The sequence below is a fragment of the Amblyraja radiata genome, chromosome 10 (genome assembly GCF_010909765.2).
Source record: "Amblyraja radiata isolate CabotCenter1 chromosome 10, sAmbRad1.1.pri, whole genome shotgun sequence".
Taxonomy (NCBI): Eukaryota; Metazoa; Chordata; class Chondrichthyes; order Rajiformes; family Rajidae; genus Amblyraja; species Amblyraja radiata.
In genome coordinates this window covers 16,161,149-16,181,404 of record NC_045965.1, presented here as the reverse complement: position 1 = coordinate 16,181,404, position 20,256 = coordinate 16,161,149, and the positions used below count along the sequence as shown (strand labels likewise).

The window sequence follows — 20,256 nt, the reverse complement described above, 5'->3', positions numbered from 1 at the left end:
CCTATAACTATAGCTCAAACCCTCGAGTCCTGGCAACATCCTCGTAAATCTTCTCTGAAGCTTTAAAGCTTGATAATATCTTTCCTATAACTTTCCTATATTTGCCCAATATCACCTCAGGAGGACAGGGCACATATTCTCAAATTCAGTGTTTAATTGCAGGCTGACAATATCAGAATGCCAAAGTTCTGTTGGAGAATTAGAATCAATGTGGAATGTTTCACCAAAGGTGTAATAGATTGGACAGCGACAATGTGAAAATCTAAACACATCTTTTTGACCAAAAGACAACTGTAGAGGTCGAATGTTATTTCAGGTTGAGGCTAAACTTAAAAATCTCTGATCTCAAGGTTAAAGAACTGGATACAAGTGTACCTCCCTTGTATTTCTAAAATATTCTGGTTTTATTTCCATTCATCATTTTTTTATCCTAATTCCGTTTCGGATAAGCAAGTTGAACAGCTGAATTGGGGATTGTAACAACTCAGCTAAATTTGGGTCTCAACCCGAAACGTCACCCATTCCTTCTCTCCAAAGATGCTGCCTGTCCCGCTGAGTTACTCCAGCATTTTGTGTCTACCTTGGATTTGTACCAGCATCTGCAGTTCTTTTCTACATAGCTAAATTTATTGATGGCCAACAGTCATCATACTCACTAGGACACGGGTCAGTGTTGCAGAAGTCCATTTGTACATCACTGCCTTCACAGTAGTGGCCTCCATGCTGCGGCATAGGGTTGGAACAGGTCCTGGCCCTTTGGCGAGTGCCTCCTCCACATGACACACTACAAGCACTCCAGCTGATCCAAGGTGTCCATTTCCCATCCACTAAAACAGTGAGAAACCAGATACAACAGATGAAGTTTGTTTGCCATCAATTCTGGCAGCTAGTTTAGTTTATTGTCACGTTGTGTGCTAACCAGTCAGCGGAAAGCCAATACGTGATTACAATTGAGCCATTCACAATGTACAGGTACGTGATAAGGGAATAACGTTTAGTGCAAGGTAAAGCCCGTAAAGTCCGATCAAAGATAGTTTGGGGGCCCCCGATGAGGTGCATGATAGTTCAGGACTGCTCTCTAGTTGCAGTAGGATGGTTCAGTTGCCTGATAACAGCTGGGAAGAAACTGTTCCTGAATCTTGAGGTGTGCGTTTTCACACTTCCCTACTCAATGGGACTTACCAGTGTGTACAGTGTATAGAGTAAAGACGACAGCTTTACATTAGTCAAACAGACTGTAGTGGTCAAGACCCAAAGTATATGTAGTGAATAATGAACAAAAATGTGCTTGATTTCAAGTATTTCCGATTGCATGCATAATTCGCTTATGTTTGAAACTTGGCAAGCATTTGTAAAATATTGTATAATGCCTTCATCGTTTTCTAATTGTGTTCATTATTGCTTATGTAGTTATGATGACAGCACTTAATCCATGGCTCTGGTTTTGGGAGTGCCAGCTGAGGGGAGACACTTTTGTCAGAACAGTTGTATCAAAGCGGAGAGCATATTCCATTCCACAGACTAAGCAAACTTCCTGATGTTTTCTGAACAGCAGAGTTCTTTGCTCTCATGTGTTTCTACTTGCTTACCTGGGCACATCCTGTTCCTACAAACGCGCGTCTGTGCGTCTTGGCCTTCACAGTGTGACCCATCAAATGATGGGGGTGGATTGTTGCAGAGTCGCAATCTAGACTGAGTACCTTTCCCACAGGTCTCACTGCATGGACTCCATGGCAACCAGGGACTCCAGCCACCAACCACTAGAGGGAGATGAATAAAAAGATGCTGGATATTTCAGTCCAAAAAAGCACAAAATTAGGAGACCACATCTAGAAAAATAGTCTATTGATTAGAACTTCTAAAATCTGCGATGTTATTGCAAAATAAACACACATTTTTGGTATACTTTCTTTTTACACTGACTCTCTGAGCATTCCCATCAGCTCATTTCCTTGTGACTGACTCTTTCTTTCTGGCCTATCAACCCTTCTCGATTCTCCTACCACTCCACCTACTCTAGAGGGTAAGTTACAGTAGCCAATTCATCTATCCATATATCTTTGAGATGTGGGAGGAAACCTACGCAGTCATGTGGACAACATGAAAATTCCATTCAGGCAACACCCAAGGTAAGGATCAAAGCCAAGTCAGGGAGTTTTGTATAGCAGACACAAAAAGCTGGAGTACCATACTTAATTCCATATAACATTTTAAAGGAAGCTTACCTCAATACTAATATTTTTTAGAGGAGACAAGGAAAGAAAGGTCAGACAAATGGATTAAAAGGTGTTTAAAACAAATAGCAACGTGATAAAAGGTCACAGTGTAAAAAACTTCCATCTCAATTAAACAGAGGTCAATATATCCTCTGAAATGTTTAATGGAGAGGGTGACTTCAGTTTGAGTCCTGAGTCCTTAGCTATGAATATTCTATTATTTTAATTTATGGGATGCAAATGTCACTGCTCAGGCTGGCATTACATGTTCTTTAGCAATGGCCTTCAGTGGAATAAATGACTCATTTATTCACTAGCTATGGCTCACTAGATAACTACAGAGAGCTGAAAAAGTCAAGCACTTTGTATGGGCCTTGAGACAGACTAGAAAAGCATGACTGATCTCCATCCCTGAAGGAGCCAGAAATTGTTATTAAATCTCGACTTTTCAAACCTCATATCTTTAATTAATAACCTTTAATATTCCCGAGATAATGAGACAATGCTCCCGCTCCACTCTCCTAGAGGTCTTGGTGGAGAGAAGATGAGTAAAGATTGTTGGTTTGGAACGGTCTGGTTCACCTGGACATGGCTGGATGTTGCACATGATGGCCTCCACTGCCTTGCCCTCACACCGTCTCCCCCCAAACTGGAATGATGGATTACTGCAACTCCGGGTCCTTGTCCGGTTTCCCTGGCCGCAAGTACGAGAACACTCTTCCCACTGGCCCCACTTGGACCAACTCCCATCCACTAAAAGCATAACGAGGCATAAAAATAAATCATCAAAAAATTCCACAAAATACTCAACCAACCATGAACGTGTACCAGAGATCATGTCCCAAGATTATTTTGAAGCCAGTGGTTAGGTTAATGTAAACAAAGGGGGAACTATAAATGTAAAACTTAAAATTAATTTCCTCTCTGACTTGTTGCTCCTCATGCTCATCTCACACTGAAATATTCAAAGGTCCTGGTCCGCCACAGATATGATTGCAAAATGAGGGACTGGACTGGTGTCTCTTGTGATCACTGCACTGCAGGAGTTGCAAAAGATTTCACAAGATGCACAAGATCTGGTTGTTTGTATTTTCTTGTTGCAATCATTCCACCAGTGAGAGTATTGGTTCCTATAGTTTAATGAGTTTACTATTGTAACGTTACTGAGGTACAGTACTTTCAAGTTTACTGTTGCGGGGAGTGGGTCGGCAGCAAGGAAACAGCTGAAGTAGGTGGCGGGAGACGGTCAGGGGTGAGGAGGCACCCGAAGTGCAGGGGGTTGGGTTGGCAGTGAATGGATTGGATTGGCATTATTGGGTGGGTTGGTGATGAGGGGGTGGGTCGGTGGTGATGGGGCCAATCTGAAATTTGGGGAGGGGGAGTCGGCAGCAGACTGAGGATGGATCGATATTTGCAGATTTGCAGACCCACCCACAAATGCACTGGAAGCTCTGAGTGAATCAACTGGGAGGTAATTTCAGCAGTGACCATCCTTTTATTACGCAAAGACATAATTGCACAACTTTTACAACAAATATCACTGGACTGTCTCAATAGATTTATTTTGCATCCTAGCCTTGGTCTTTTCTCACCCACCATCTTTTGGAAGTTGGGACCAAAACACCTTGGTTGCGTCAGCCTGGTGATGTAATTAAAGAACACTAGTCTATATGTGGTGGTTCACCTTCATGCAGAGTTTTCAGTCATGGTTTAGTGAACTCCCACATAAATGAAGATATTTCACTGAGTGGTAAAAACTTAGGGAATACTAACAGGGAAATGATCGGCTTAGTTTTATTCCTGTTTCCAATATAGGAATAAGAAATGTAACCATTAACTTTAAATTTAGTTTTTGTTTCGTTTTAGTTTTAGAGATACATTGCGGAAACAGGCTTTTCGGCGCACCAAGTCTACACTGACCAACGATCCCCGCACATTAACACTGCCCTACACACACTAGGGACAATTTACATTTATACCAAGGCAATTAACCTACAAAGCTCTTTGGAGTGTGGGAGGAAACCAAAGATCTCTGAGAAAACCCACGCATGTCACGGGGAGAAGGTAGAAACGGCGTACCAACAAGCACCTGTAGTCAGGATAGAACCCGCGTCTCTGGCGCTGTAAGGCAGCAACTCTATCGCTGCGCCACCGTGCCGCCCTTGAAGTTCTAAACTATTATGTAACATTATATTGTGAAATTGAAACACACCTGGACAAGGTTTGGATTGGCATTCCCGTGTTTCTGTGTCAGTGCCCTGGCAATACCGTCCTCCGTTTGCAGGAACTGGATCTTGACAAAGTCGCAGCCGTTTCCGTACTCCCTGTCCACAGGTCACACTGCACGGTCCCCACTTCAACCACTCGGAAAACCCACCATGTACTGGAGGGAACAGATCAACAGGAATTCAAATAACCAATACTTCACTTTATTATTCTGTAGCATGTCTTGTATCAAACATGTATACATTATCAAAGATACTCTTAATGCTTTCAGCTTTATTGCTGATGGACAAGTTTAATTCATGGCTTGTAAGAGGATTAGAGAGATAAATTAAACTGTCATCTTTGACATGAAACCTTGACTCTGTTTCTCTTCCCACAGCTGCAGCTTATTCTGCTCAGTGTTTCCAGCACTTTTTAAATTGTAGTTAAATGATCTCCCGTCTTTCACCGGTTCCCACACATCCTGTGATTAACTCTGCAAAGATGGTGTTAGCCCCAATGACTAAAGGACCATTCCTTATGCATTCATCCAGATGGAGGATTGGTAAAGAGATAGTTTGAAAATAATTGTAACGTCATAATATTGTGGTTTAAAGCGGTAAAATACGGTAAGGCCCAACACTCTGAAAATCCCCCTTGTGCTGAGGCAAATCTATGCTAATTCAATAATAGTTACAGGCAACTTGGCAACATTTTCACCTGCTTATATGGGCAGACAATTGGAAGCTTAATTTAGATGATGGGGAAAGTGAACATTTTTAACACCTATGCATTTCTGTTCTCTAGCCTAGCAATAGTACACTTGATCATTCCAAAAGCATTTGTTTGTGTTAATGAAAGCATTCAGGAGGATCCACCCAAACCTTGTACAGTCAAGGTGATTTGGACAAGCACTGAACCCAATAGGTTCCTGGCCACACACTCGTATTCTGACGTGTCCTCCTTCTGTACTGCTGTGAGCCGCAACGAGCTGTTGGATAAGATTGTGATCCTGTTGTTCCCAACGAGTGACCGCTCTTGCTGGGACCATTCCACAGTTGGAAGTGGCTCTCCTCCTGCTTGGCAGTTCAGCATCACTGTGTTTCCAGCATCAGCAATGGTATCCATAGGTTCGACTGTGAACACTGGGGAACCTGGAGAAGAAATGGGATCACTGATAGGAACAAAATAAAGAAAACTTGACTCATGCATTTTCTTTCAATTGAGTAATCTCTGGGAGGAAGCTAAGATTCTACTGGAGGGTACAATCAGTTGAAAAAATGCATCAAATTATGCCAACATCCCGAACTTCAGAGTACAGATACAAGGCAATGGTTGAAGGAGGAAGAGGGAAATGCTCCAAACAAACTTCAAAAGAGAAAATATAGAACAGTATAGCACAGGAACAGGCCCTACTTTAAGGTCCATAAATACAAAAAATACAGCAGTGTGCAGAAAGTCAAGTGCAGATTGTTGAAGACTAGGTAGCAGGATCTCTATCTCTCACTGACACACTCCATTTCTCTTTCTCAATGACAAGAGAGTGTGTAATAAACAAAGATGTTTTATGAACATTAAACCATATCAACATAAACACATAGACCATAGGGCAGACCATGTGTGAGATGGTCTATATCACACATGCACCCCCTGCAATAGCCTTTTGTGCTCCCTTGGATGGACCTAAGCTGAAGGCATCCTTGTTATGGCTGCCCCATGAAGCAATGTAGTCTCCCACTGGTGATTTGATCTCTGGTACCTCAAGCTTCCAAAAGCTTGTGCTGTCAAAGGTCTTTTCAACTAAATCTCACTGCCTCTAATAACACCATGTAAAAGGTTAAAATAAACAAACAAACAAATAAATAAATAAATGATAAGACCAATAAATAAAATTATATATATAGTTCGACTGTGAACACTGGGGAACCTGGACAAGAAATGGGACCACTGATAGGAACAAAATAAAGAAAGTGTTTTGTGTGTAATACATTATGATAATTAATTTCAATTCAATATGTGAATATATATATGAATATATATACATATATGAATATATATATACATAAATAATATTATATATTTCATATATAAATAAATAAATAAATAAATTCACATATTGAATTGAAATTAATTATCATAATGTTTTAAAGAAGTAGGCAAACACTAGCTTCTCATCCAGGTCAGCTACTCTATTGTAAAGAATGGGATGCACCCCATCCTGTATCTGGCCGTCAGGTTAGTATGTGAAACTGCCCAATCGTATAGTGCATCAGGCTCTAGTCTCACATATGTACACAACAGAAAGTCAGTAAAGTACTGACCACCTGAATCATAGGCTTCATTTGTACCGTAACAATTAGCAGTGAAGGGCACTTTGCCAACAATCCTTGCGCCACAGAGCCTACTGAATACTGAAACAAAAATTTGCCAAAAAAAATGTTGGATAAAGATAATTAATTGCACAAGCATAAGCCAATCTGGAACGAATTGCAATGAGGGTGAAAGAAAGTTCGGAAGTTTTTGATTATATTTTCTAAATAATGGAAGAAAATCTTAAATCCAAAGGGATGAATCCTGGTCGGAATGAAATGCATTCTCTGTGAGTCAGTGATTTATGACTAAGTTTTTCTAAATAAAATGATATTCACCTCCATTCACAACAATTTGTTATGATGGGCATAAAATTATGTTTCCTTAATAGTTATTATGAATATTTTAATATTTGAGCTAATGTAAGTAATTCCAATACACAGACTTACTCTGCAGAGTCAGGGTCACACTGCGCTCAACCACGCCGGCATCATTAGTAGCAATGCACTTATAGTCTCCTGCATCTTCATTCTAGAAACAAAAATGATTAAAATATCAAGGACGAACAAATTTATAAACAAATTCTGTCCACATGGTTTCACTTTCCTTGTACAAACACTATGTGGATACATACTCTAAGCAGAGAGCAGGGTAATATAATTGTTTTAACGTGCTAATTCATTTAGTTTTTCTCCAGGCCAAACCAATTCTAGGGGTAACATGACACAAAGCATTGGAGTAACTTAACGGGTCAGGCAGCATCTCTGGAGTCTCAGGCCGCGACCCTTCTTCAGACTGATTGTAATTGGGGGGAGAGAAGCTTGAAGAGAGGTGGGGCTGGGACAAAGCCTGGCAAGTGAAAGGTGGTAACAGATGAGAGGGTTTCATTGTTTGCAAAAGTATCTTATATTTTGAAAGTATAAAATGTAATGCCTTGATATAAATTTATAATTTCCCATCTCCATCACTATGAATTTCCTGATGGGAAAACTGCAAATTCATCCAAGTTGGTAAAGACTATGTTCAAGAAGGAACTGCAGATGCTGGAAAATCGAAGGCAGACAAAAATGCTGGAGAAACTCAGCGGGTGCAGCAGCATCTATGGAGGGTAGGAAATAGGCAACGTTTTGGGCCGAAACATTTCTTCAGACTGCCGCACCAGCTGAGTTTCTCCAGCATTTTTGTCTACCTTTGGTAAAGACTACTCTGTGGCCAGGAAACTATGAAGAAAAGCATACTATATTATATCTCCTGAACATGTTTCCATGTCCTGCGTTTTCCAGGGTTTTCCATGGTCCTAATTTGGGCAGCATAGTGGTGCTGCTGGTTGGAGCTGTGGTCTCATAGGTTCAGCAATCTGGATTCAGTCCTGATCTCTGGTACTATCAATAGGTTTGTTTTGAATGCTCTGATGTCTTCTTATATCCCAAAAATGGCACGGTGGCGCAGCGGTAGAGTTGCTGCCATACAACGCCAGAGACCCGGGTTCGATCCTGACTACGGGTGCTTGTCTGTCCGGAGTTTGTACGTCTCCTTGTGACCTGCGCGGGTTTTCTCCGACATCTTTGGTTTCCTCCCACACTCCAAAGACATACAGGTTTGTAGGTTAATTGGTTTTGTATAACTGTATAAATGTGAAATGTATAATTGTCCCTAGTGTGTGCAGGGTAGTATTAATATGTGGGGATCGCTGGTCGGTGTGGACTCGGTGAGCCGAAGGGCCTGTTTCTGCGCTGTACCTCTAAACTAAACAAAATACAAAGACATGTGAGTTGATAGCTTAATTGGTTACTGTAAATTGCCCCCAGTGTGTAGGTGAACGGACTGGTAGAAATAGAATCTCGGGGAAGCAGCTGGGAAAAAAGGGAGAATACATTTGGATTAGTGTGTGGTTGCGTGTGTGGTTGGCATTGACTTGGTGGCCCAAAGGGTCAGTTTTCATGATCAATATCCTAAATTGTGCAATAACTCAAATTTGTAGTTCACATTAAACTGACAAGAATATTTGATCCCTTCCCCCACTCCACCTGGATATAACATTTTAAATAGTGTGCTTTGAGGATGGTATTCAACTATTTCTTACGATGCATTTTACAATGTAAGCACTGCATGAACATTTACTTTCACTACATTTTGAAGGAACAAAATAAGGTATTATTTAAATAAAATTTAACATCATTGCCTATAATAAAAGATTAGTCTATCGTGAACACAAAACATTTGTACAAAAACAGGCCATAACTGCAACTTTTAAATTACTGATTCAAAAACGACTAACTTGAGCAGATAAGATAATACGATTCAATAGAAAGTAAAGCTATGACTTTTAAATGTAATCGAACATTTTTCTCTAAATAATTGTGATATTAATGACATTTCATTGTGACGTTTGGCATTAAAATACTGTATTTACAAATTTAAGGAAATCATTTTATTTTTGTAGATTGTTTTCCTAAATTACTTTATGAACAAACTACAGTGCGGATTAACCAGTTCCATAATGTCTTGAATGGGTATTTGTATTGAAATTATTAGACAATCGTGGATTCAATAATTCTTCCTTTTCAGTCTCCCTGGCTTACCACAGTGCCGTAGATAGCCAGTGAACCGTTGTGGAGTTGGCGAATCCTGTTGTTGATCTGAATATGGATTCCTTTCTTACTCCACTGAATAGTAGGGGGTGGATCACCTCGCACCTCACAGTTTAGGATAGCATTTCCTCCAAGCGACTCGATGCGGTTTGGATTGAAATCACCATCAAAGATTGGAGGCTCTGTGAAGAGAGAGTTGGTACTTAATATTCAACTAAAATAATGCTGTGCCTCATACTGGAATCTTGCATCATGGCACCACAACATGACATACAGCATAGAACAATTATACAGAACATGGTAATTTTCTCCCGACTGCTCCTTATGGTAACAATATGTTGTTATTGCTGTTGATTAATCTGCCATCAGCCTGCTTGGAGGAACATTACTTTTTTCACTTGGATCTCTCTGGGAGCAGGTAAATTTTCATAATTAATATAAAACATTGGCTGTTACCTTATTTATGGCCATAGTCTCAGCCCTTTTAAAGATGCCGTGGTGTGTATTCATTTAGGCAGAGCATGGTGGTGCAGCAGTACAGTTGCTGCCTTACAGTGCCAGAGACCCGGGTTTAATCCTGACTACAGGTGCTGTATGTATGGAGTTTGTGTTCTCCCCGCAACCGCATGGATTTTCCGTGGGTGCTTCAGTTTCCTCCTTTTGTAGGAATTCGCTTTAGTAAAGATTGTAAATTGTCTTTAGTGTGTGGGATAGTGCTTATGTATGGGAATCGCTGGTCGACGTGGACTTAGTACAATCTCAGATGAATAAGTTTATCTGAAACTCTAATCAGCTTTTCTCCTTACATATGTGAATAGTTCTCAGCTATAAATACAGGGTTCTCCATATTTGCTTCAATACTTAAAGCAATTGGTTAATGTTAGCAATTTACCTTCTTATTCTGTACATGTTCTTAAAAGTATTCTACTACAGTGGAGATCAGGAAAATTAGTGAATTGCATTTATAAGGCTGGCATGTGAAAGTAAAATAATTCACTCATTCACCTTTGACATACACAAATCCAATGGCTTTGATGGATCCCACTCGGTTTTCTGCTGTACAAACATATGTGCCTGAATCATCATTGGACACTTTTTCAATTACCAATTCACTGTGCCCATTAACATAATCGTATCGAGCTGTAGGAACAAAATGTACATAGTCAGTGTAAAGTTATACGACGTCTTATGCTCCTGAATTTGGGACTTCAACATATTACTCAATACATGGTTAAAAGTCGTATTTTATAGTTTATATTTGGAAAGTAAGGATAATACAGGATTTTCTGTGATTGGTTTGATTTGATTTGTTTTGATTTGTTTAATTGTTCCGAACAAGTAAAGACATAAATGGGAATAAATAACAACAACAAAATCGAAATAGTCAAACAATTGGACAATCCAGGCAATATTTGCAAAGCAATGAAAAGCATAAAGCAAAATTTAAATGTCCAACACTTTTTCTTTACAAGCTCGAAAAGGAGTGAGAAGAAGAATAACTTATTTAATCTCACCCCTTCTCCCTAAACCCTTCTTCCATATTTAATAATTAATTAATTAATAATAATAATACCCCAGACAATTTTTAGAGATGCATACAGACATATATATACATACAACTGATATACACATACAAGTAATATGTATGAAGTAACCAAAAAACATAAATAAATAATAAATAAAATAATAAATAAACATTAACCCCTGTTTGTCAACCAACCCCTTCATCCCTGTACCTTGTGTAAAAAAGTTTTTTGTATGTCATTTTGAACTGGTTCATGTTTGGACATTGCTTTAACTCCACATTCAAACTGTTCCACAATCCTACTCCACAGACCGAAATACAAAAAGTTTTTCTGGTCGTGCGGACTCTTTGTACCTTAAAATTAAATATTCTTCTTAAATTATAACCCCCCACTCGCTCATTGAATAATTTTTGTATATTTCCAGGTAAGTTTTTATTTTTGGCCCTAAACATTATCTGTGCTGTTTTAAATGCAACCAAATCTTCTAATTTTAATAATTTTGACTGTAAGAATAATGGATTAGTGTGACCCAGATACCCGACATTGTGAATAATACGTATTGCTCTTTTTTGCAGAATAGTTAATGAATGTAGCAAACTTTTATAGTTATTGCCCCAGACTTCTGCACAGTAATTTAAATAGGGTAAGATTAGTGAACAGTAGAGAATGCGGAGTGATTTGTGATCCAGAACCTGCTTAACTTTGTGTAATACAGAAATGCTTTTTGACAGTTTGGATTGTACATGTTTAATGTGTGATTTCCAGCTGATTCTATCATCCATTATAACCCCGAGACATTTATTTTCATGAACTCGTTCAATTTCAACCCCATTTATCTTTATATTTGCTTGTGTATTTGTTCTGCAATTACCAAATAACATTATTTTGGTTTTGCTCAAGTTTAATGATATTTTGTTCCTGTCAAACCATGTTTTCAGTTTGCCCATTTCTTTTGTTATTTTATCCAGTAATTGTTTTAAATTCTCCCCAGAACAAAAAATATTTGTGTCGTCTGCAAACAAGACCAGCCTCAAGGCATTGGACACATTACAAATGTCGTTTATATACATGATGAATAGTTTTGGACCCAACACTGACCCCTGGGGGACACCACAAGCAATGTCCAAACATGTAGAACTGTAGCTGCCCAGCTTCACAAACTGTTGCCTGTTACTTAAATAGCTTTTTATCCAATCCAGTACTAGACCTCTGATGCCATACCTTTCTAATTTTTTAATAAAATATCATGATTGATCGTATCAAATGCTTTCTTTATATCAATAAATATCCCAGCTGCATATAGTTTATTGTCAATAGCGTTTGTGATATCTTCAATTGATTCTATTATTGCAAGTGATGTTGATCTGTTTGATCTGAATCCATACTGACTTTCAGTGATTAGTTTATGGTTTTCTACAAATATGTCTAGTCTATTGTTGAACATTTTTTCTAGTATTTTGGAGAATTGAGGGAGTAAAGAAACAGGTCTGTAGTTTGTGAAATGATGCTTGTTCCCAGTTTTGTATATTGGTATGACTTTTGCTATTTTCATTTTGATTGGAAAAGTACCGGGTTGGAAAGATAAATTACAGATGAATGTTAGAGGTTTGGAAATCCCCTCAATGACCATCTTAACTAACGACATGTCAATGTCGTTGAAATCAGTAGACATTTTGTTTTTATATGTTTTAACAATGTCCAACAGTTCTTTTTCATCTACTGCCATAAGAAACATAGAGCAGGGATTTCTCTCCAATAAATTCTCAGGAGTTTCTCCAGATGTCCCTGGATCAGGGATTTGTTTAGCCAGGTCTGGTCCAACATTTACAAAACAATTATTAAAGCTATTAGCTACATCCTCCATATTATAATTTTCATTGTCCTTATCAATAAAATACTTCGGGTAGTTTGTTTTCCCCGGGCCATTTCTGATAATACTATTAAGCATACTCCATATTCTTTTTATGTTGTTTTTGTTATCATCTAATATTTTCTTATAATAATCTTTCTTGCTTGTTCTTATAATATAAGTTAACTTATTTTTGTAATTTTTATATTTATTTTCTGTATCTTTAGTTCTCTGTTTTATGAAATCTCTGTATAGTGCATTTTTTTTTTGCAGGCATTTTGTAATCCCTTTGTAATCCATGGACATTTAGTGTTCATTGGTTTTCTGTTATATTCTTTGATTGGACAGTTTTTATCATATAGTGACAAACATAGTAATAAATGATTCCTAAGCACTGTCAATGTCTCTTTTTTGGTATATTATGTCCCAGTTTTGTGCCAATAAATCCTTTTTTAATGCATTGATAGCTTCCTCTGATCTCACTCATCTATATTCTGTTAGTTTGCATGGTTTGTTGTTCCTGTGGATGTAATCATAAACTATGAAAACTGGCAAGTGGTCACTTATATCGTTGATTAATAATCCACTTACTGTTTTGTTTTCAATGTCATTGTTGAATATATTGTCAGTGAGTGTAGCACAATGGGAGGTTTGATGAAAGGTTTTAAAACTTTTTTGTATTTTCAAAGAATTTTACAGCAGAGACTTATCCTGCCCACAATAACTATAGCTGGTCCTTGAAGGAGCAGCTGCATATAGTACTACTCCCCTGCTTATTGTCTGTAACCCTGTAAGTTCCTTACATTAATGTATCAATAAACAGACAGTCAATCAGGTTATGCCATTGCCTTTGGAAGTCTTACCGGGTATAATGTTGTTGTTGAAAGTCCAGGCAATTTTGGGTGTAGGAATACCGTTAGCTGCACAATTCAATGCTAAGTGTTCCCCCTTGTTGAGAGATACATCGCCTGGCAGTTCTGAAAATGTAGGATGGGTGAAGACATTCAGGGTGACAGTCCTGGTATCACGGCCGGCCACATTGGTAGCAATACAAGTGTAGCTGCCAGCGTCATCAGGCTGACAGAGAATGAAAGAAAAATACAATTAGACAGCATCAGTCAAAATCCTAAAGTCAGCACATCAGAAAATCCTGATCTTTCCATGTCCCTGCTTGTCTCTTCCCATCAAGTGAACCAGGAAAGGTGACAATCTGCATCACTGATATTTGTAGAGTTACTGTTCAAGAAGGAACTGCAGATGCTGGAAAATCGAAGGTAGACAAAAGTGTTGGAGAAACTCAGCGGGTGCGGCAGCATCTATGGAGCAAAGGAAATAGGCAACGTTTTGGGCCGAAACTTTACTGTTGGATCGCTGTCTGGCATCTCCCAGGTACCAGAAACATTTTCATAATTCATTGAAAACCCAGATACGATTTTCTATGGGATTGTTTCCTAACATCTTTCAAAGGTTAAGTCAATGCTGCCAATTTGCTTTGTGGTCAGTTGCAAAAGTGATGTTGAAATGTGGCTATTGCAAAAATGGATTGCTGGCAATGTTCAATGTGACAAAAGTGCATTTCACATGTACGAAAAATCAATCCAGAAATGTCACTCCTGAAAGTAGCAAAGTTGTTATAGTCCTGGAGAATCTGGAACCAATTGTTCAACAACGTGTGGGTGGAGAATAGCAAAAAGTACAATAATTTGAAGGCCAAGCTCAAAGATCTGTCCAGTGAACAAAATGTGAAGTACTTTGGCTTTGTGGTCAGAGCCAGAGGAAAATTGACAAAAGAGAAGTGTTGGTTGATGGATAGCCTAAAAAAAAAAAAATCAGCCAGTACAAGGCGTTTGTGAAACAGGTCTCGAGTGTTTTGACTCGACTCATGTTCATGGTTCAGTGGAGTCAACATAAGAGGATTAAGAGTTGCCCAGCACAAGAGTGATACACAACAGCGGGGCTTTTCTTAACCAGACCGGCCGTTACACCTTGACCTCAATAGTAATCGCTTCTGTGCGTCCCCAGGGAGACGTGGAGTGGCTGGATCATCAAGCACGCGTACAAGGTGTGTTATCCCTTGGAAAATGCAGGTCGGGTGTTCCTTATAGCTTACACACATTGTGATATTTTCACTATGTAACTATTACACATCTGCACATTTTCAAAATAGGTCACATTATGCCAGCAATTGAACAAAAAATAACCACTGCACACAGTGGCAGACTGGCCAGGGTGTCAGCTTGCCCGATGGCAAATGGGCCCCTGATGAAGTGGGCCCCCTTTGTCTCCTGGCAACCAATACTTTTAGACCCAGTCCGCCACTGCTACTGCACAGCATGAGAAATGGAAGCGGGAGTTATCCCTGCAGTCCTCTGAATCTGATCCACCATTCTGCTTGTCCATATCCCTAATATCCCTCAATTCCCTATGTATCCTAAAACAAGTCACTTTTAGACTTAAATATACTCAGTGATGACCTCAAAAGTCCATGTTTGTTACTTTTCATTGAAAAAATCCTCTAATCTCTCATCACAAACATGATTTTGCATTTCACTACCAAGGGCCGAGGACAATCATTAAAGTTTTTTTCTTCTAACTCACCGCTGCATTTTCCACAATGAGCTCTCCTGACCGCAACAATCTGTATTTTCCTGGAGTTTCCTGCACGGATTTGCCGTCTTTCTGCCAGGTCAGCACTGGCGCAGGAAGTCCGTCAGCACGGCAGGGTATTATTCCCCGAGATTCTTCAGTCGTGCTGAACTCAGTGGTTGAGGTGCGGATGGAGGGCGGAACTGTAAAGGGCAGATTGAATAATACAGCTTGGTGTAAATCATAACTCCATGTCGGGAGCATCATTTGATAGAGCCTTGTCCAATAACTTTATACATGCTGGACTTTCTGACTTTTGTGGCACCTTTCCACAAACAGCTTATTTTTCTTTCAGTTGATTCTACTCTATAAAGCCTATGTAATAACTGTGTAGTTTGTCGACAAAAAAGCATAATATCACTTTCTAGCTGATGACTGATAAACAGGAACTTGGCTTTGTAAATCTCTTTGCTTCTGTGCAAATGATTGGCTTTCATTGAGCACTTCTCTCCTTGACCTTGTGGTCAAGAATTCCTGTACATTTAACCCCCGTGACCTATGAGCTGACCCTGCACATGCTGAAATAGTGGGGTAGAATCCATCAGGTGGGGTGGGGAAAGTACAGTGGAGTCAGTCTGAAGTTTTATCGGCAAGCTGTTTTTATCATCCAGCTACCTTTTCCCCAGCTACTGTGTACTTCAAATACGCTGTTGAATAGAGGGCTAAAAATGGCTGAGTCAGCGAAATGCAGGCAAGCTGCAGAGTGCTGCAGGAAACTGGACAGTGTGGCCTTGACTTTTCTTTACGACAGGAGGAGGATTAATACTGTTGCTGTTACAGTGAAAACAATTTAAACGTTAATTGTTTTGATAGATCTGCCTCGGCTGAATTCTTTAAGGATTTTTAGGTCACAGTACAAGCATCAAAGAGTGGAGCAAGAATCAAGAGTGTTTTATTGTCATGTGTCCCAGATAGAATAATGAAATTCTTACTTGCAGCAGCATAACAGAATATGTAAACTTAGGTACACTGTAAACAATATAATAGTGGGTGTATATTCATTGGGTGTATATATACACATACTCACAAATACACATATATATAGATCATATATATATGCAATAATAACAATAATAGTCTATGTAGTTCAGAGCTTATTTGAGGTTGTAGTGTTTAACAGCATGCATGGATACGACCTGCAGTTAGATGAACAACTGATCTTAAAGAAGAGGATGTTGATGTAGGTAACCGCATAAAGTAACTCTTACTGTGAACTGTCAGAATCATGACAGAGTTGCTGGATCCTGCAGGGTTGGATGCTGTACAGGTGTATCTCCCAGTGTCCTGGGACTGGGCAAAGGCAATCTGCAGAGCTCCAGTACTGAGGATCCTCTGGCGAATGCTCTCCAAAACCGCATGTCCATCTTTGTTCCAGGTGAATTCAGGATTTGGGTGTCCTTTGGCCTCACAAACCATGGAGACTGGTTTATCCAAAGCAACGATATAGTTTGTTGGATGGGCCATTATGACTGGGGGCACTTCAAAATGAAAGGAAGTTAACAAATATACATCTAAACACATCATTGAAAAATTTAGACAGCAAATTTGATTTTTTTTTTTAAACAAAACCTGTGGTGGAGATGGCATCAAATGAGAACCAAACACTAAACATCAGGATCAGATTTTAAACACAGGACCATAAGGTGAAAGAAACACTGAAGAGGTTCCACAGCCCAACTCCCTGGAGAAACAGCTTTATTATCAATGTAGAAAGGAAATGGCAAGAACAAAGTGAAATATTATACAAGTTAATGCTTAGTGATAGTGAACTCATAAGGGATGGGAGTTCAGAAGAATATTTTTTGTAATATCACAAATAGATTGGAACATGATACCATTTTGAAAAATACAACCTGATAACTTCATACGGCAGGCACCACTGCATTCTTTACCTTTCACTTGCACTCATTGGACAACAGTTGCATGGCGCTGCATATATTATAGCAACATAAATTTATGTGTTCATAGGTAAAGAGTGACTGGATAAACAAACAAAAAGAAAACTGCTGGAGGAACCCAGGAGGGGTTGACAAATTGGGAGAATAAGGATGGAGTTAAAGGGGAAGAGAGTATAGGAAAAGTTACGAAAGACACCCAAATTAATGGGACGGAAGGTTCAAGAAGGGATAAGAGAGTAAGGTCAGGTGAAATAGGTACCAGTGTGAGAGGGGAGGTGAATACCGAATTAAAAGTGTTATTTATGAATGCGCAAAGTACAAGAAATAAAGTGGATGAGCTTGAGGCTCAGTTAGAAATTGGTGAGTATGATGTTGTGGGAATTACAGAGACGTGGCTGCAAGAGGGTCAGAGCTGGGAATTGAATATTCACGGGTATATGTCCTATCGAAAAAGACAGGTGGGCAAAGGGGGTGGGGTAGCTCTGTTGATAAGGAATGAAATTCAGTCCCTTGCGAGGGTGACATAGAATCAGAAGATCTAGTCATTGTGGATAGAACTGAGAAATTGTAAGGGTAAAAATACCCTAATGGGAGTTATCTACAGGCCCCCAAACAGTAGCCTGGATATAGGGTGCAAGTTGCATCAGGAGTTAAAATTGGCAATGTAACAAAGGTAATGCTCTGGTGGTATGGGAGATTTCAACATGCAGGTAGACTGAGAAAATCAAGTTGGTACTGAACCCCAAGAAAGGGAGTTTGTAGAGTGCCTCCGATATGGATTTGTAGAACTGGATGTACTGGAGCGTACCAGGGAGAAGGCAATTCTGGATTTAGTGTTGTGTAATGATCAGATTTGATAAGGGAACTCAAGGTAAAGGAACCATTAGGAGGTTGTGCCAAGTAAGATGATAAATTTTAATCTGCAATTGGAGAGGAAGAAGATAACATCATAAGTGTCAATATTGCACAAAAAATCTCCTAGATGTACTAGGGGACAGAGGACCTAGGGTGATGGAGGAACTGAAGGAAATTCACATTAGTCAGGAAATGGTGTTGGGTAGACTGATGGGACTGAAGGCTGATAAATCCCCAGAGCCTAATGGTCTGCATCCCAGGGTACTCAAGGAAGCGGCTCTAGAAATCATGGATGCGTTGGTAATCATTTTCCGATGTTCTATAGATTCTGGATCAGTTCATGTGGATTGGAGGGTTGCTTATGTTATCCCACTTTTTAAGAAAGGAGGGAGAGAGAAAGCAGGGAATTAAAGACCACTGACATTGGTGGTGGGGAAGTTGCTGGAGTTGATTATTAAAGATGTAATTTGGATAGCAGTAACAGGAACGGTCCAAGTCAGCATGGATTTACGAAGGGGAAATCATGCTTGACTAACCTTCTGGAATTTTTTGAGGATGTAACAGGTAAAATGGACGAGGAAGAGTCAGTGGATGTAGTGTACCTGGACTCTCAGAAAGCCTTTGATAAGGTCACACACAGGAGATTAGTGGGCAAAATTAGAGCACATGGTATTGGAGGTAGGGTATTAACATGGATAGAAAATTGGTTGGCAGAGAGGAAACAAAGAGTAGGGATTAACAGGCCCCTTTCAGAATGGCAGGCAGTGACTAGTGGACATCGCAAGGCTCGGTTCTGGGACCGCAGCTATTTACAATATACATTAATGATTTAAATGAGGAATTAAAAGTGCCATTAGCAAATTTGCAGATGACACAAAGCTGGGTGACAGTGATAACTGTGAAGAGGATGCTATGAGGATGCAGGGTGACCTGGACAGGATGGGTGAGTGGGCAGATGCAGTATAATGTGAATAAATGTGAGGTTATCCACTTGGTGGCAAGAACAGGAAGGCAGATTATTATTTGAATGGTGTCAGGTTAGGAAAAGCGGAAGTACAACGAGACCTGGGTGTCTTTGTACATCAGTCACTGAAAGTAAGCTTGCAGGCAGTGAAAAAAGCTAATGGCATGTTGGTCTTCATAACGAGTGGAGTTGAGTATAGGAGCAAAGAGGTCCTCTGCAAATATACAGGGCCCTGGTGAGACCACATCTGGAGTATTGTGTGCAGTTTTAGTCTCCTAATTTGAGGAAGGAGACTTGAGGGAGTGCAGCATAGGTTCATCAGGTTAATTCTCGGGATGGCGGGACTGTCATATGCTGAGAGAATGGAGCAGCTGGGCTTGTATTCACTGAATTTTAGAAGGATGGGAGAGGATCTTATAGAAACATATAAAATTATTAAGGGATTGGACACACAAGATGCAGGAAACATGTTTCCGATGTTGGCGGAGTCCAGAACCAGGGGCCACTGTTTAAGAATAAGGGGTAGGCCATTTAGAACTGAGATGAGGAAACATTTTTTCACCCAGAGAGTTATGAATTTGTGGAATTCTCTGCCTCAGAAGGCAGTGGAGGCCGATTCACTGGATACATTCAAAAGAGAGTTTGTTCAAGTTTGCGTTTATTGTCACTTAACCAACTAAGATAGAGCTCTTAGGGCTTACAGTCAAGGGAGAAGGCAGGAACATGATACTGATTGTGGACACGAACGGAACTCACTATCAAAACATGGAGGGGACGGGGGACACAATTTTTTGGCGGCCGCGCACGCATGCGCACACTCACACACGCGCGCGAGGCTTCGGAGGCTCAATCCAGCGCAAAATGCAGCTCAACTGCCTGTCTCACCGGGTTAACTAACAGCCCTGTCTGGACTGACGGGATACCAGCGCTGCTTCTCCGCGCTGGCCATATTTCCGGCAAGCCCAGGCAGGTTAACCTGGCGGGGATGTCGCCCACCTCTCAAAACATGGGGGGTGACGTGTCCCCTCTGGCCCCCCCCGGGATTTCCGCCCCTGATTGTGGATGATCAGCCATGATCACATTGAATGGCAGTGCAGGCTCTAAGGGCCGAATGGCCTACTCCTGCATCTATTGTCAATGTATCTAACCCAGTAGGCAAGGCAGCATTTGTGCAGGGAAATGGACAGACAATGTTC

At 40.0% G+C, this 20,256-nt stretch overlaps 1 protein-coding gene across 2 annotated transcripts in view; it reads right to left on the bottom strand.

The window, feature by feature from the left end:
- hmcn1 (hemicentin 1) overlaps nucleotides 1–20,256 on the bottom strand; it is a 402,484-nt gene that overhangs the window by 40,832 nt on the left and 341,396 nt on the right. For both annotated transcript variants that reach the window (XM_033028175.1, XM_033028176.1), the window contains exons 81-91: nucleotides 16,552–16,821; nucleotides 15,296–15,486; nucleotides 13,561–13,774; nucleotides 10,328–10,462; nucleotides 9,314–9,504; nucleotides 7,181–7,262; nucleotides 5,306–5,575; nucleotides 4,429–4,599; nucleotides 2,799–2,969; nucleotides 1,590–1,760; nucleotides 657–827 (exon numbers count right to left, since the gene is read on the bottom strand). In XM_033028175.1, coding sequence (XP_032884066.1) covers nucleotides 657–827; nucleotides 1,590–1,760; nucleotides 2,799–2,969; nucleotides 4,429–4,599; nucleotides 5,306–5,575; nucleotides 7,181–7,262; nucleotides 9,314–9,504; nucleotides 10,328–10,462; nucleotides 13,561–13,774; nucleotides 15,296–15,486; nucleotides 16,552–16,821 — 2,037 coding nt within the window. The remainder of the gene's footprint in view (nucleotides 1–656; nucleotides 828–1,589; nucleotides 1,761–2,798; nucleotides 2,970–4,428; nucleotides 4,600–5,305; nucleotides 5,576–7,180; nucleotides 7,263–9,313; nucleotides 9,505–10,327; nucleotides 10,463–13,560; nucleotides 13,775–15,295; nucleotides 15,487–16,551; nucleotides 16,822–20,256) is intronic.